The sequence below is a fragment of the Paramormyrops kingsleyae genome, chromosome 3, assembly GCF_048594095.1.
Source record: "Paramormyrops kingsleyae isolate MSU_618 chromosome 3, PKINGS_0.4, whole genome shotgun sequence".
Lineage (NCBI taxonomy): Eukaryota > Metazoa > Chordata > Actinopteri > Osteoglossiformes > Mormyridae > Paramormyrops > Paramormyrops kingsleyae.
In genome coordinates this window covers 12,314,261-12,330,197 of record NC_132799.1, presented here as the reverse complement: position 1 = coordinate 12,330,197, position 15,937 = coordinate 12,314,261, and the positions used below count along the sequence as shown (strand labels likewise).

Here is a 15,937-nt window from a genome sequence, read left to right as displayed (position 1 = left end):
GGACCAGCCACCTGTGATGTACGTCTAGGTAAGCAAAACTTTAGCAATTAGTTATTTCAAAGTTCTATCTCATCTCTCTTAATGGACCAGCCACCTGTGATGTACGTCTAGGTAACAAGCTCCCCTGAAATTAGCATTTCCTGAAATCCTTTTATATTTTGCCATATTCTGATATGACTTACCAACACAATGGCAAACCATGAAAAAAAGTTATCTATACAACCAAGGTCCAAGGTATTGCATCTGTTTATTATTTCCATTCAGATACCACTCAAGTACCACACAGCAAATATTATGTATTTACAAGCCTATACAATCATATATGGCTGACATTGCCATCTCAAAGCTGCACAGTTAAAGGTTTCAATCTAATCCCTTACTCTGTTCCCTTACAGGTTTCCTTGTCAAATAAAAAGGCATTTTAAATACTATAAAATTAAAGATAAAAAATTATCTAAATAGGGGTTGACATACAGGGAGTAGACACAATGGAAACACCAAATGAAAAAGGATGCTACCTTTGAAGTAACTAAATAACAATTATAAACAGCTACAAAGTTGGGTCATGTTAGACTGAATGCCAGTTAGTGTCTGCTATTGAAGATCCTTCACAATCAGCACTTTGGTGTTGACACAATGCAACTGACAGAGCTCCAAAATGGCCAAACATCGAGTACTCGACCTGCAGAGTGCAAAGTCGATTTCTGCATCCTCAGTTCCTCAGGGAACTCTAAGTTTGTTTTCCTGAAGAATGGTCCAGTGTCCCACTAAGCACAGTTTAAAGAAAGGTTAAAGGTTGTTATGTAGGAAGCATGTGGTCCTACTCCTTACTAGGCCTTTGCTATTGGTATATTTCAGAGAAGCTTTCCAACAGGACTGGTTTATCCTCCAAAATGAACACAACAAAGAAAAATATCTGCCACTTAATCCATCTATCTTTCACCCCCTTAACCAGTATAGAGCAGAGGTGGATAGTTCTGGTCCAGAAAGTAAAAATCCAGACCAAGATTTTGTTTCAACCAACTAGTATAAAGTATAAAAAGGTCACAGCCACAGAGTACACAACCGATTGGGTGAAACAAAATCCTGGTCTGGATTTTTACTTTCTGGACCTGAACTAAATACCTCTGATAAAGGGTCAGAGGGAGCCTCTCCCAGGCTGGCAGGGGAACATACACTAATTCGTGGAAAAACATGCAAGCTCCACAAACACAAAGTAGGGAAGGTAGGCCAACCCTTAACCTGTAGCGTGAGGCAACAGTGCCACCCAGTCAACCACCAACCACCATTTGCCACCTACTATGAACTTAGACGTTAATAATTTCTTAATGGTTCCAAAGTTGAGCTGTTGCGTTATTTGTTGGAAATTCCATTTCTTTCAGATTTTAATTTTGGGGCAATTCATTTTCAGACACAATTTGAACTTTTATAGAAATTAACTAGAACTTAGCATACGTTATGTCTGAAGTACATCCAGTATGTGGAATATGCCTGTAGGAGTATCTGAAGTATAGGACAACACAGAACAAGAAGATGTGACAGAGGTGAAGGAAATAATGCCCCCTGAAGATATAATGTGACCCACCATTCATGTAGTTTTGATTGTCATTAATTGTGCAGCAATTGTCAAGACACCTTATTTGACGCACCAGTTTTGCATTAATGACACTTTGTGGCTGGCACTGAAGATATAAACACATCTTAAATGACCTAATTACATAACATTGTTGTGATAACACTACATTTGTTTACTGTGAGGAAACAGAAATACTTTAAAAATGAATGCTGTTAACAACTGCTGTTTTTTTCCCAGTGTCACCAAGGCAACAGACTACTCTTACATTTATTACATTACCAAAAGACATATCTTTTATAAAATAGCTTTCTTAGCCATGGGTGGAGAAATATTTATGGAATATTTCTAATGATGTCATCTCTATTTGTCATGATTTCAAATATGCCTTAGTTTCTTAATTTATCATATTACGTTAATTGGATTGATTCATGGATTCTATGGCCCCATTCAACTACTGCAGTCTCAGAACCACTTGAGAGCCGGAACCCGATTCCAGAGCTGCTCCAGAGAGATGCTGGGTCTCATTGTAAAAAGTTTAATCAGCAAGAAGGTTCCTCCAATTGCAGATGCGGTGCCACATACAAACAGGCCTCTAGAAATCACCTGAAAACAAGAAGTTAATGTTTACTAATACAGTATTTACAAAGAAACAAATGGTTTGTTTAAGAAATTATTATAACAGCATCTTCAGAATGTTAACCCCAGTTGTATCTATGCTTATATTTATCTCTTAACCAAGCCAGGGGCCTTTTCCAAATTAATTCTGTTTTCAGGAATTAATTTGTCAAAGCCATTTACTCATGCATGGATATGCCAATAAGTATTTTCCAAGCTGCGTTTCAGCAGGCTTAACGCTGTCAGTGTTCTAGATTGAAATTTAATTGAGTTAATCAGGAAAGACATGTTCTCCTAAGCTAAGACACAACTAGAAGTAAATGCCTTTTCTCCCCTTCAAATATAACAAATCAGAAGCTTTGCTGTATCTTAGTAAAAGTCATGCACTGTCCCTGTGGTCACTCAGACTCTTTTTTGAGATTTTTTGCTTTGGCTGGCCTCCGTCCAATTACGCAATGCCAGATCATCAGATATCTAATAAACGAACAAACAAAGATCCTGCTTACCTTGTTCTGCCATTGCCACTGTCTCACGGCTTCATGGTATCTCATCCTGCTGAATGTTACCTAAGGGCATAAAATGGGAGTGGAAAGCACCAGATACAACAGATGAATGATGCCGTTATGGAGAGAGGCCAATTAGATTGGACTTCACAGCTAAGGCTGTTCTGTCAGTGCTGCCCTCTCTCCTGGGTGTGCAGAATAAGGCAACGTAATTTTAGTTCTTCTCACTCTCTCAAAAAAGGCACTAAAAAAGGAAAATATTGCAATACTAAAAGAAAACAGAGATGTGCTTGTCTTTCTTTGCTTGACCTTTATATATAAAACTCAAGTGAAGAAAGACTGGAAAAAACACCTTAAATTGAAAAAACTGGAATATGGACTTGCTGTATGGAAATTATATTATTCTTTGAATATTAATAGCTAATAACAGGCTGCATCATAAGAAACAAAGTGAAGAATTGTTTGTGGGTTTGCAGCTTTCTTCCAACCATAGGGTAAATTTAAAACTTCATGGGTCTGTTCATTTGCTCCTTTGTGAAATAAATGGACAGTAGGTCAAATCATGCTGCATAGAATGCAAAGGTTTACTGAAGTAAAAAGCACAGCCGTACTCACCATAGTATACAATGGGATGATTGTCCTCGGCATGATCCGGTGAAGAAAATTATCCAGAAATTTCCGAAACAGGAACCATCTGGAGTTGACATGGGACCTCATCTGAAGCATAAGAAATCACAATTGGTTGTTCGGAATTACAACCAAAGTCAATTTTGCACTAGAATACAGACCCAGTTGCCCTCACCTGTTTGGCCTAATGTCTAATGCTTGTGAAATTAGTACTTAGACACCTGTCTCACATTGTACCCTTGTTAACTGTGTATTTAAGTTCCTGCCCTTGCCCTTGTTCCACAGTTGGTCATTATGTTTGCTATTGCTTAGATACCTGTGTTCTTTCTATATTGCTATGTTTGCTCCTGGTTTTGTTGTGTGCGTTTGTGGATGTTCTAGTGTGATTTTCTGATTGTGCTTCTCTTGTGTTTTAGTAAAGCCATTATTAGTATTGGTTTTAACTTCCTGCTTTTGTTTGACACCTCATGGTCTCATTTTTTTCTGTTTTTTTCCCGTTCGTGTACAGATTTGTTCATCTCTGCTGGAACCTTACTGTGGATAGTCTGTCCTTCACTATGGCTGTCTTTCACACCCACATATAATTTAGCATGCTTCAATACTATTACCGTTTCACGTTTGTGTTCTCAATAAATCTGTATTTCTCTTTTTGTATTATAATAGTAAAATCTGGACCCCAGCCTTATGCAATGCTGCCTAGGATAGGCTATAGTCTATGTAACCCCCCGCCCCCTTGCCATTATGAGCAGCATAATAGGTTGGAGGATCGATGGATGATGGATTGACTTGTTAGTAAAGTTCACATCCTAGTAATGGAATTGTGGTTGCACCCTTCAAGATAAGAAATGAATTAATCAAGCTTCATGTGGTGGAAATATGTAAAATTTTATGTATGTAAGTCATTAAACAAGTAAGCAATGTAACTATGATTTTGGCAGAATGTGTTATAATAGTAATACATGCAGTAGTCATTGGGCTAACACAGTGGCTCAGTGTGTAGCACTGCAGCCTCACACTTCAGTGACAGTGGAGAAAAACACTAGATCCATCTCTGGGTTCTCCAGATACTCCTGTTTCCCACCATAGTAAAGAAATGTGCAGTGATGCTTAAAGGCAACTTGCATTCCACCTAAGTGGTTTCCCTGTCTTGTGTGCTGTACATTCTAGAATAGGCTCCAGACTTACTGTCCCCCAGTAAGTTACCCAATAAATAAAGTATCGATGCATCATAATAACAATGTCAGGTTTTGTGGTCATCTCCCTCCTTCAGATGTTATCATACCTCAATATAATTGTACATGGCAAGATCAGCAATGGCGTGGTCATCTGGCACCCTTATTTTGGAATATTCCAGAAGGACAGCACCTAAAAACAACAACTGCACCAAGTAACTTTTATAGCAGAGAAGCATTTTCACTATGTTTGTTAAGTTCACAGTGTAGGTCAGGGCTATTCAAATCACGGTCCTCAAGATCCAAGCACTGCTGATTTTCCAGCCTTTCTTTACCTGTGAGCCAGGCGTGAAGCCTCTGACCAATCAGAATCAGTAATTATTACACTAACTACCTGGGAGAGCTGAAAACACGGCCGGGATTTGGAATCGAGGTCCAGATTTGAAGAACCCTTGTGTAGGTTATACTCACTCAGGTCTTCATTAAATTGGTCCATTATACCATCGAAAACAATGCAGTCCTCGAAGCCCTAGAAATTGAACATGACGTAAAATCCACTCATAAATACTGTATTAACAGATTTTTCTCACTACTAAAAAATAAAACAAACGTCTTATATAACTAGCTCCATACAAGGTTGGACACGGTCAGTCTCCAAAGAAGAATGGTGTTAGAAACTATATATCCATGGTATCTGTATTGTTAGTAACTCAACAAACTATAACACTGATTCAACTAATTAGGTTTTCATTCTAATTCTGAAGTTTATCTGTTTTTTTGAATTACCATCCTCTACCTAATTTTCCTCAAAACAATAAATAGCCAACATGCATCATCAGCTGTGCCTTTTACTGCAATGATATAATACCATTTTTAAAATCATGACATTTCAAGAAATTTCAAGAAACTGAATGCAGTTATACCCTGAGAATGCTAAGTGATTTTCAGTGGGTCTCTGTTTTTCATATCTGTCCTGAGAGACGCATCTGTGTGAATGACTTTAGCATGTTGACTCACCGCATTCATGCCCTGCCCGTAGAAGGGCACTACAGCATGAGCCGCGTCCCCCATGAGGACACACCTGTCGCCCATGTGGTACGGGGAGCTTTTCACAGACACCATGGCTTGGGCCGGCAATTGAAAGAAGTCTCGCTTCAAAGCAGCTCTGTAAGAAACAGTGAGCACACACTCAGTGAAATATGACAAAATTGAATTTGAATTTGATCTACTTCTTATTAGAGATTAATATTATTTAGAATTCTTTACAATATTGCATAACATGATATTCATCTTCCCAACAATAACACTCATAAATATTATATTATTTTCTGACATGAGGGTCTGTGTTTGGCTAAGTTGACTTTAACTCTTTGTACGATAAATTTGTGGAAGCTATGCACCAGCTGAGTGCAGGTTTGAACCTTGCAAAGAAAAAAAATAACATTAAATGTTTTTTTTTACCCTTACGTGCTTGAAAACATGTTAAATCCACAACAATTTAGAATTCTCTTTTGTGATCTCTTTCTGTCAGCTGAGTAAACGCTACGTCTGAGATACAATAATTACTATACTGGCTTCATAATACATGCTATCTGTATGCTCCATGCATGTTTGGTCACTGATTCAAAACAAAGTGCATCTTGCTCTGGATCTTTGAACCTGCAATTTCACGCTTCCTGGACAGAACATGTGTTAGGTGGGGGATGATTTAGAAAGAGCGAGATAAGCGGATAGTTAAAAACATAGATTGGTGGATGGGAAGGTTTGTACGAAACAGAAGAGAGCATTACTTACACTCCCATTAATGGGACAGCATCCGGGAAATATTTCTGGAAAAATTCCAGAGCTTGAGCTCCTGTTGTAATTTTGTCAAACTCTTCAAATGGCATGAACAGGGTACAGGTGAATGTCTTGTCCTGTTTTAAGAACACAGATATCAAGATTACTCTACAAATTAATTTAATTAAGGATTAATTCCTTTTCAAGGAAAACAGATATTAGGATATTGCTAATATACACACGCCATTGGAGCAACAGAGTTAAAAATTGTTGAATGCAATCTTGAAAACAAGAGGTTAACTTGAAATGATGGATGTGGAATAACAGGTCAGAGTGTCATCTGTTCCCGTGGCAACCAGTTTAGTCATGCATCAATGTCATCTATGTGTTTCTCAAGGGTGCAGTTGTGAAGAGCATCATTTTACGAGATGGATAAAGAGAAGAAGCACACAAGCTTATATCTGAATGAGGGTTTTTTTTTAACAGCCCAGAAAGGACAAGAAAACCAAATGGGAATATCACTGCACCAACAGCATTGGTAATGGCTGAAAAATTGCCATATAAGTGACTCACTTTCCATCATTTATGTACTAGTCACGATTTTACTGTCTACAAGGACCACCATGCCATCTGGTTGACTATACTCAACAATAGCTACAGTATCAGCAAAGCTATATGCAATAAATACTGAAGTTTGCAGCTTCTTTCAAGTTACACTTACCCAGTCTTTGAGCATCAAAGGGTATCTGTAAGTTTACTCAAGCTTGGTTCACAAAGTTCACAAAAGCTGTTAAACTATTAACTGATAGGGTGCAAAGTTGGTTCTATAATATTCTATCCCTCTTCCAGCCTCACCTAATTGGTGTCATGTGGCAGGCATGGGGTACATCTCAGGCAGCGTCGGTAAGATTCCAGTTCATCACAGGGCACATACTTGCAAACACTATGAGTTGCATAGTCATTGGACACTAATGCTGCATGTCATTGGACATAAGGATAAGGAAACATAAGGATACAGAAGTACCCAGAGGAAACCCAAGTCCATAATTCTGAGAAATCAAATTTGGCGTCACAACAAAAGCAGCCATTGCAACTAATGAAGTTTTGTCTTCCTCACAAACAGCAAAAACCATGGCAATTAACAGTGCTGCTTGCTTCTGTTACAACTCACAACCAAACAAAACCAACCCACCATGTTTGGAAGGGCGATCATCATGAATGTGTTCCGTGGCCAAATGTGGAGAAAATTCGGTGCAATGGCAAACTGAAAAGAAGAACACAGCAGTAAATACAGTAGGCTACATAATACTGCAACACATTAAATTAGTAGATTGATTCTGTTATAAAATGTATCTTAAACATTTCATACAGGTACAGGCAAAGAATGTAAAACTGATCCCCATTATATAACTGTGTGATGGGCAATGTACAATTACAACCCCAACCTGTCCATTAATGGGGGGCATGGTCAGCTCTATGTATCCATGGGGAATATACGTCTGACTGTAGTTAAAGCGACTCTGACGAAGAAACTGCTTTCTGACGGCTGAGAAAGCCCCATCGCAGCCCACAATCAAGTCAGCATAGATTTCTTCCTCAGTGCCATTTGGTCTGAAATATAGAGTTGCAGGTGGTTTTAGGGACAGATAAATGCAGATTGCAGAGGAATACCAGACTACACACAATTACTAGCAGTCATGTCCATAATAAACTAGTAAAGAGTATATGAGGATGAGCGAAATAACAGAAACACTTAAAAATATATTAATATTGGAGGAAACAGTGCTTTGGGAAAGTTTCTTCAAAATATGCTAGGGGTGCAAAACATAATGCTAATCAATATGTCAGGCCCCCAGAGTGCTCCCTCCCCATCACTCACCGATTCAAAGCATATTATTGGCTAAGGAAAAGGTTGGCCCCTCTGTAATAATTGTTGCCCCGCTGATGCCCCCACATTAAAAAAAATCCAAGAATTGCTCTTGGCTCCTGGGATTGGCTGATCCTGCTATCTCAGTTGTAGATCACTTTGGATAAAAGTGTCACCTAAATAAGTAAATGTCAGGATTGGTCCCTGTCCTACCCTGGGCCCTTTGTCATTTCCCTGTTTTGCCAGCAGGTGATGATGGTCATCCTGTCTCCCGTTATTTCCCAGGTTTGTTTTAGTTCTTAGTGTGTTTCCCATTTCTCTGTTTGGCTGAATATGCTAAGAGTATGGCTGAGCATCTAGGATACTCTCACGTTGTGGGTTCAAGCCAATGCGGGACTGTTTGTTTATTAGTTTTGTTTTCCCCTTGCTAATATGATCATGTATTGTTGGCATAGTTCCATGTTTCTAGTTATCCTTCTGTTCAGCTTGTAGATATTTTCTGTACCCATATTTCCAGTCTTTCCTAGTGTTTGTGACTGTAGTAATTCTTAATTAGGCTCATTTGTTTCTTGTTAGTCATTGTCCTCAGTGTTCTGTAATAGCCCACACCTGTCCTTTATTGAAGACCTCATTATACAGTATGTATATATGTGCCTGCCCTTGCCCTCTATTCTCAGTTGGACATTGTGTGTTTGCTGCTGTTCTGCTATGGTTGTTTCTGCATTGCTCCCTGCCTTAGTATTGTTGTTGTTGTTTTTTTTTTTACTCCTCATAGTCCTTTTGTTTTCTTGTGTGTTTTGTGAGTCACAATGTGGGTCATGCATCTTTCACCATGCCCATCCATAACAGTAAAGGTAGTAGGATCATCTGTTGCCTTCAAAATACCTTCAAACCTTCTTGAGATGCTGCATATAGTGATAGATAACCTAGTTCTGGTTTCTTGAAGGACTCAGTGCTTTTGAATTTCCCATGTAAGTTTATTAAAGTTTATATCTGCTGACTATGTAAGGTTCACTCCTGAAGTTGTGTATGAGGGCAGTATCACCTTGAAATATGGGAATATCATGAGGTACCTGGTCTAGTAAAATTGCCTCCTGTTTTTTTATGTTATATGGCCAGTCTTTGACTTATATGACTAGTCTTTGGACCTAATGACTCTCACAACATGGCTGCCAAAACCATTATGAATTCCTCACCATGCTTGACTGTTAGTTTTCTGCATACGTAAACCAATCTGGATGTTGAGAAAGTGTGGGAAATGACTCATCAGACCATTTTAATTTTTCCACTGCTCCTGTTTTTGTGCTTCTGAGCATTGCCCATGGGTACAGGCAGATTTTTTGAAGGCAACTCTGACAGAAAATCCAGCTTTTAGAAGCTCACAACATTCAGTGCTGATTGTCAGACTTCTTCAATAGCTCACCCATAGTGCTACCCAGCATTCAATGTCATATAAACCAGCTTGGTTCGTGTGTTTATAATTCTGCTTTGGTTACTTTAATGTTAAAGTCATTGTTATATGGTTTTCTGTCCATTACCTGTATATATTTATTTACAGCTCACTATGCCAGAAGCTATGGCACAATATTGCCATTAGTAATGAAAAATTGTAGTAGGTTGTTTATAGGGCTAAAAAAATGCAATATCCATGTGTTTCCTTGAACACACCAATCCATTTACAACCACCCCTTGTTTAGTGAACGAGTTCTGTTCCAGTGACCAGGTCATTAAGTGAAATGGTCACTAAATAAAACTCATGGTAACCATGGTAGAATTGGGCTTCATGCTGCAATTAATGATCATTGGTTGCTGCTGTCTCATTCCGATGAAGTTCTCAGTCAGCTACACCAGCGTTACTCTCACTCTGGCTTGTATTATTGTCAGGTGTGCAAAATTTGGTCGTAAATGCATGCATTGGTTCGAAAATTATTTATTTATTACCGTCGTATTTGCAAACAGTCACTAACCGAGGTAGTCGCTAATCGAGGAGTGGTTGTAGACATATTTGTAACTTAAATGTTGATTCTGACATGAAGTAAGTACAGACGCTCCTCTACTTATGAATGAGATCGTAACTTGAAATGTTCGTAAGTTGTTATTCAACATCATTTTAAGTGTATACGCAAGTACAAATATCTAGGATGCTGGGAGTACGCACGCTACGCTGCTGCGCGGCGGGAGTAGCGGCCAGAAGTCGTACTAGGCGGGATCGGAACAAAGAAAAAAAAAATTGATGTTGCGGACAGGAAACGGGAGCCCAAGGAACACAGTTTGGACTTACAGTCCTCTTCGTTCGTATGTCTGAAAGTTCATAAGTTGAAAGTTCATAAGTAGAGGAGCATCTGTACTCTTACATAAATCAGATGTGCATCAACATGAACAATGAGAACCACGTACCTAAAAGCATTTATGGCCTTCAACTTAATGTCATATATCATATATAAGTTGAAAAGTGTAATAAGCTGGACCCATATGCTGTGGTTCATCACATGAGTTTGGTCACGCATAGCCTGAGAGCGGTCATTACCCCTGGAAGGTCATCATCCCCGAATCAAAGCTCCAGTCCGAGAGCTTGTATCCAAAGTTCAGCTTCGTGTTTGGGTAAGCTTCCGCAGCTAAAAGTAAAAACTGAACATAAATCCACTGTTACCGTGACAATAAATTCAAAATCACATTACGTTACAGGAATCTCTGGAATACATTTTTTAAAAAATAGGTTATTGTTAAAAATCAATGTGGACTGCTTAATTTACTACTCATTTCTTTGTTGGTTGCTGTGGTTGTTTTGAGAATTTTTAAGGGACTGCATGGGATATATTTTTTTAACCTTTTGTACATTGCTCTGGATAAGAGGGTGTGCTAATGTAATACAGTACGTCCTCAAAATGTTTCTGTAAAATTACTTACATTATTCTGCAATGGAACTGTGTAAGGTGCAGCCTAAATACCACATCACTATCTTCCAGTACTTTGACATTGCCTGCATAAAAGCTACTCGCATATCAGACTCATTTTGAATATGAAACAATATGTAAATGAGAATGATTTACAGCTGCTCCCAGGATGTTACAGGTTAAAACTGAAAAAGCATATTTAGCACCTCTCTCTACCTGTTAAGAGTTCCTTATTGAGGTTGGCTCTGTCCACGGACAGGATGTACTGGAAAGAAAAGAGCGAATGAGCGAACCACCCTCTTAACATAATGGGTTTTTAAAAACAACATCACATTTTTCGCCTGGTCAGTGTCAAAAGCCACGATTCCATAGGACTTCTGGAAAATGTCACTGAGGAAAGCAAGTCATTACAGTAGATGGACTGGGTCAGACATGAAAAGTGCTCATCAGCCAAATTGCCCTTTTAAAGGCTGAGGATACGCTTCAGGAGGGAAACCAGGCACATCCATCAGACAGGGCTCTTACAATCTGATGCTTCTATGACCAGTGAGCAAAACACCCGGTTTCCACACAAAGACAACCTACATTTGTGCTTAGTGATTAGTCTGTCTTACCTTAGTCTCTCCCTATGATGAAGGGATCGCCATCCTCAGCTAACTGACCTAAATGCAGCACTACTTCATGCAATAAAAACATAATTGTCTCTAGTTGCTACCATGGCAACTAGACACCCCTACATTATCTGTATTCTGCCAAATCTAGCCATCATATTTCTGTACACCTGAGCTGCAGCTGTATAACCCACAAATCTGCATAACACTGATGTCAGAACCTCTGCCAAAATTACTAATTGAGTATTTCACCTGGTTAACCTAATTATTAAACTATGTTAAATTTCTCTGGCAAAAATTCTTATGTTCTGAGGAGTCACACTTCACAAATACACTGGGACTGAGCTCACCTACTTCCACAATGATTTAGCAGCAGTGCCTCCCAGAAATCAATACTGTAAGTGCTTGGTCTACAGTAAAGCAATCCAACCTCTGGGTTTGTAACCAAGAGACTGCAGGATTTTATGTAAGTTCATGGTCCATTAGCTCTTTCAACAAAACCAGAGCTTAGGCTTCAAAATGCAGACTTACTACTATTACAAGAAAATGAATATCATAAACCTACTGAAATGGTCGAATCTTCAAAATCGTGTACCGGGTACAAAAGTGTTAATCTATTTTTCTTTTACAGATTGTTTGTAGGTGTTGAAATGACATTGACTGACAACGTAGAGGAAAGGTTATAAACTGGGCTTGTTAAAAATTCTAAGTCCAGACTTATTGGTCTCACTTTCCGAGACACAATAGCACATTTGCTGGTGTGATGTTAAAACTGAGCCTTACCTGACTCTTTTTTCCATAAGGAATTGGGGACTGTTTCCCACTAATGGAGTGGATCATGCGAGCATGCATTGGAATCCCCTTCGAAACAATCTACAATGAAAACCTCATGTTAAGAATCGTAACCTTCCATTCATTGGAAACCATGTCTGTTGTCAATGTATTTTGCCACATAATGTCTGAAATTGACTATAATCTGATAATGGACACTGACTTAAGTCAGAAGTCACAGTGGCTCTGTGGGTAGCTGTGTTGCTTCATACCTCTAAGGTCGTGGGTTTCAGTATTGCATCAGCCCTGTGTACAAGGGGTTTGCATTGCTCTGGTATCCCTTTATCCTCCCACAGATATGCATTTATGCTAGCTGGTGTTTCTAAATTGGCTACAGCATGTGAGTGTGTGAATGCCCTGTGACTCTGTCTAAGATAAACTATTGGATTAGATCTTGTCTGAATGAGTCAGGCTGAAAAGTCACGGAAGTGTGAAACCTGGACTGGACCAATGTGTGGTCTAGCAGAGTGACAACATGCGCTATAAAGAGATACTGAAATCATATGTACGTGCATTCTGGCATACTGGCACCCCTTCCTGGGTGTACATCAGGGACAGGTACTTGGCCATCCTGTAATCCTTACTAGCACTAGTACATGGAAGATGGATGGATGGATGTGTTTGTATGCATGGTCACCTTTTCCTCCATCCCAATGTGCTTTAGAGCCTCACGTCCTCGGAGGGATAAAGCCAGGTTTATGCTTCTGCCACGCACAATTTTAGCCTGGCGGATATCTGTGGATGGTCCAGGAGTCGGCAGATGTTATGGGCACCATACAGATGATACTTACACACTCGAATTCTAAAAGACACAGTCTGTGTTATTCAAATGATTAAACACATGTAAAGTATCTGTGATTAGCTGCATTCAGTTCACGGGTTTGGTGTCTGCTCACCAACCAATATCATTGGGTTTTACTGTGAAATTCCCCTTGGTTCTTTCCAACAGTAAACTGGATTTCTATTACATATGCATCTTAGATAAAATATGTATCCGCTAGTCTTAAAATATCATTGGGAGGTGGCCAGCAAGCAAGGTACTATGTATCATTATTTCATTCACAGGGCATGTATTAGAGGACAGCTGGTCTAACAGCCCATTTCAGCATCTTGGTGTCATTGTGCTTTAAATAGGTGCCGACCAAAGCTGACTTAAAAATGTGGAAAATTCGTTCATCACTGATTGTCTCAAACAGGAAAGGCAATGACAGAGATAAAACTTTTTAGAAAACTTTGGTTACCTTCACGTGATTCAAAGAGCTGTACCTGAAAACCCCTTTTTGCCAAGAAGGATGCATTCAAAGCACCGACCTGTATGAGAGTTTCAGTCAGAATATCACACTGAGGCTCAAGTTACTGATCGTGGCCACCTATTCCCCATAATTGTTTATAAATGTATTGCTTTAAAAAGCAACGTACAACAATAGTTAATACACCATAGATGGGTTTTGATTTTTTTTCATGGGGTGATAGATTTTTACAATTCACAGGGGCAATTCTACGATTTTACCCCTAGGGGGACTCATCCCGCTGAAGAGATACGGGACGTCATCCACACCCCATCATGAAATTTGCCGAGAGGACAGGAGCAAAGTTTGCCCAGGCGGAGTCCGAAATGTATACGAAAAGACAAATCGCTAAGTGATTTTAGAAAAGTTGTTTTTCGGGGGGCTGATCGAGAGCTACCTATGGGTATTATTTTAACCAACTTTTACTTTCAACGTAGGCTTCACAGTTTAACGCGTGAAAATCATTACAAAATTAATCAACAAATTGAAAAACTTTCGCTTGTTAAGTAATGTGTGCAATTTGTATGTATAAAGATATATTTTTAAAAAATGCAGAAAGGTTGTTTAACAACACGCTCCAATTGCGAAATGCAAAACGGCAGAACCACCATAGAAATTAATCATACAGTTAAGTTGCTAACGCTCAGTTATCAAATAGTTCATTCACAATTTTCTAGAGATAAAACTGGGTAAACCAAAAATACAAAACCGAAGAGACAACAACATAGTAGTTATACTAGCAAAATTTGACCTAGTTGACAGATAATGCGATATCGTAAATGACTGAAGTTTAATTTATTAAAATTCATTTTATTCCGTTTGATTACAGTGATGTGTTTGTTCTTTCAGTTTTGTTTCTTACCAAACCACCTCCAACTACGGCAACGACTTTTTTCTTCGTAGGTTGAGGATCCATCGTCTTGGCTGGTGTGCTGCACATTGTTAACGATATCGATAAATACAAGGCACAGTAAAATTTCTCGCGTTTCCAGTGTACGGGTGTTACCAAACAACTACGTCACTTGGTTCATAGAAGTGATTTTTAGTTCCCCTTCATCTTCGTAATATAGACGTAACTGGAATGTTCAGCTCGTTTTTTTTTTTTCCATTTTGGTCATTGCTCAACATGTAAAGGTAAAGCTGAGGTGAGGTCCACAGTCCACAAACATCACTCAATTAGTAACTAAGCATAATACAATAACCTAAATCTGTACTAGGCCTACTTAGTATCTAAATATCTAAAATAGTGAGGGGATCAAAATTCATAACACCATATAAAGTTGTTATATAGTCAGTATCCTTTCAGTGTAGGAACAAGCAGAAATGCCTACTAATCTGGGGCAGGGGCCCCCTGGCAGATTCAGGTAGCCCGGGTGCCGTGGAGGGCGACTCGTACTTTAAGATTGAAAGTGGAAAACCCTGCCCACAAATGGGCCCATTTTGTCACGGGTCCCAGAATTTCAAATCACTCCCCTGATTGGGGATAATAATACTGTCGGATTATGCAATAATTGCCGCTCTTTTAATTTATGTTTCCGCTTTAAATATTATGAACATAACCATTGGGTGACTAGAAATTATTATTAGACCTACAGAAGGAAAAAATAATCACCACAGAAAAAATAACAGTATTATTGCTATTATCATTATTATTGTGGTTGCTGCTGTTTTTCTTCCTCACCTTGTTCATAACAAATGAAAATACATGTAAGGTACAACAAAAATAACTATATAAGCAGTACTACATACAAGTCACTCTGGCACACGGGCAGTTTCTTGTATTTCTGTTTATTGGTAGCTGACAGAAACCATGCAAGTTTTTACTACCATCTAGTGTTCAAATTCTCAACTTACACTATATGGACAACAGTAGTGGGACACCTGACCATTACACCTACAGGAACTTTTATGACACCCCATTCTAAATCCATAGGAATCAATATGGAGCTGGTCCCCCAATTGCAGCTATAACAGCCATATAGTGTAAGATAACATTCCTATTGTCCCACTGAAAGTGTTTAATCACTAACACATACACACACACACGTGTGCAATAGATTCTGTCAGCTATTTCGCTAGCCTTGGGGATGACAATGACGAAAATCGCGACTTCCAGTGTGTGTGTGTATATATATATCCGGCCAAAGATTCCATACAATGTTTTTAATTTTAT

General features: G+C 38.9%; 1 protein-coding gene across 2 annotated transcripts; it reads right to left on the bottom strand.

The window, feature by feature from the left end:
- Positions 1-228: 228 nt before the first annotated feature.
- kmo (kynurenine 3-monooxygenase) lies at positions 229-15,054 on the bottom strand. 2 transcript variants are annotated; one of them, XM_023824236.2, is made up of 15 exons: positions 14,627-14,950; positions 13,717-13,786; positions 13,113-13,210; positions 12,428-12,517; positions 11,250-11,298; positions 10,667-10,754; positions 7,718-7,883; positions 7,465-7,536; positions 6,288-6,409; positions 5,511-5,658; positions 4,965-5,022; positions 4,604-4,686; positions 3,310-3,411; positions 2,698-2,757; positions 229-2,179 (listed from the first exon to the last, which is right to left on the bottom strand). In XM_023824236.2, exons 1-15 carry the CDS (start codon positions 14,702-14,704, stop codon positions 2,039-2,041), a joined length of 1,425 nt encoding a protein of 474 aa, XP_023680004.1. In that variant the 5' UTR covers positions 14,705-14,950; the 3' UTR covers positions 229-2,038. The 2 variants fall into 2 exon arrangements, with proteins under 2 accessions (XP_023680004.1, XP_023680005.1); XM_023824237.2 differs by lacking the exon at positions 13,717-13,786 and having other exon boundaries at positions 14,627-15,054.
- Between the last annotated feature and the right edge of the window lie 883 nt (positions 15,055-15,937).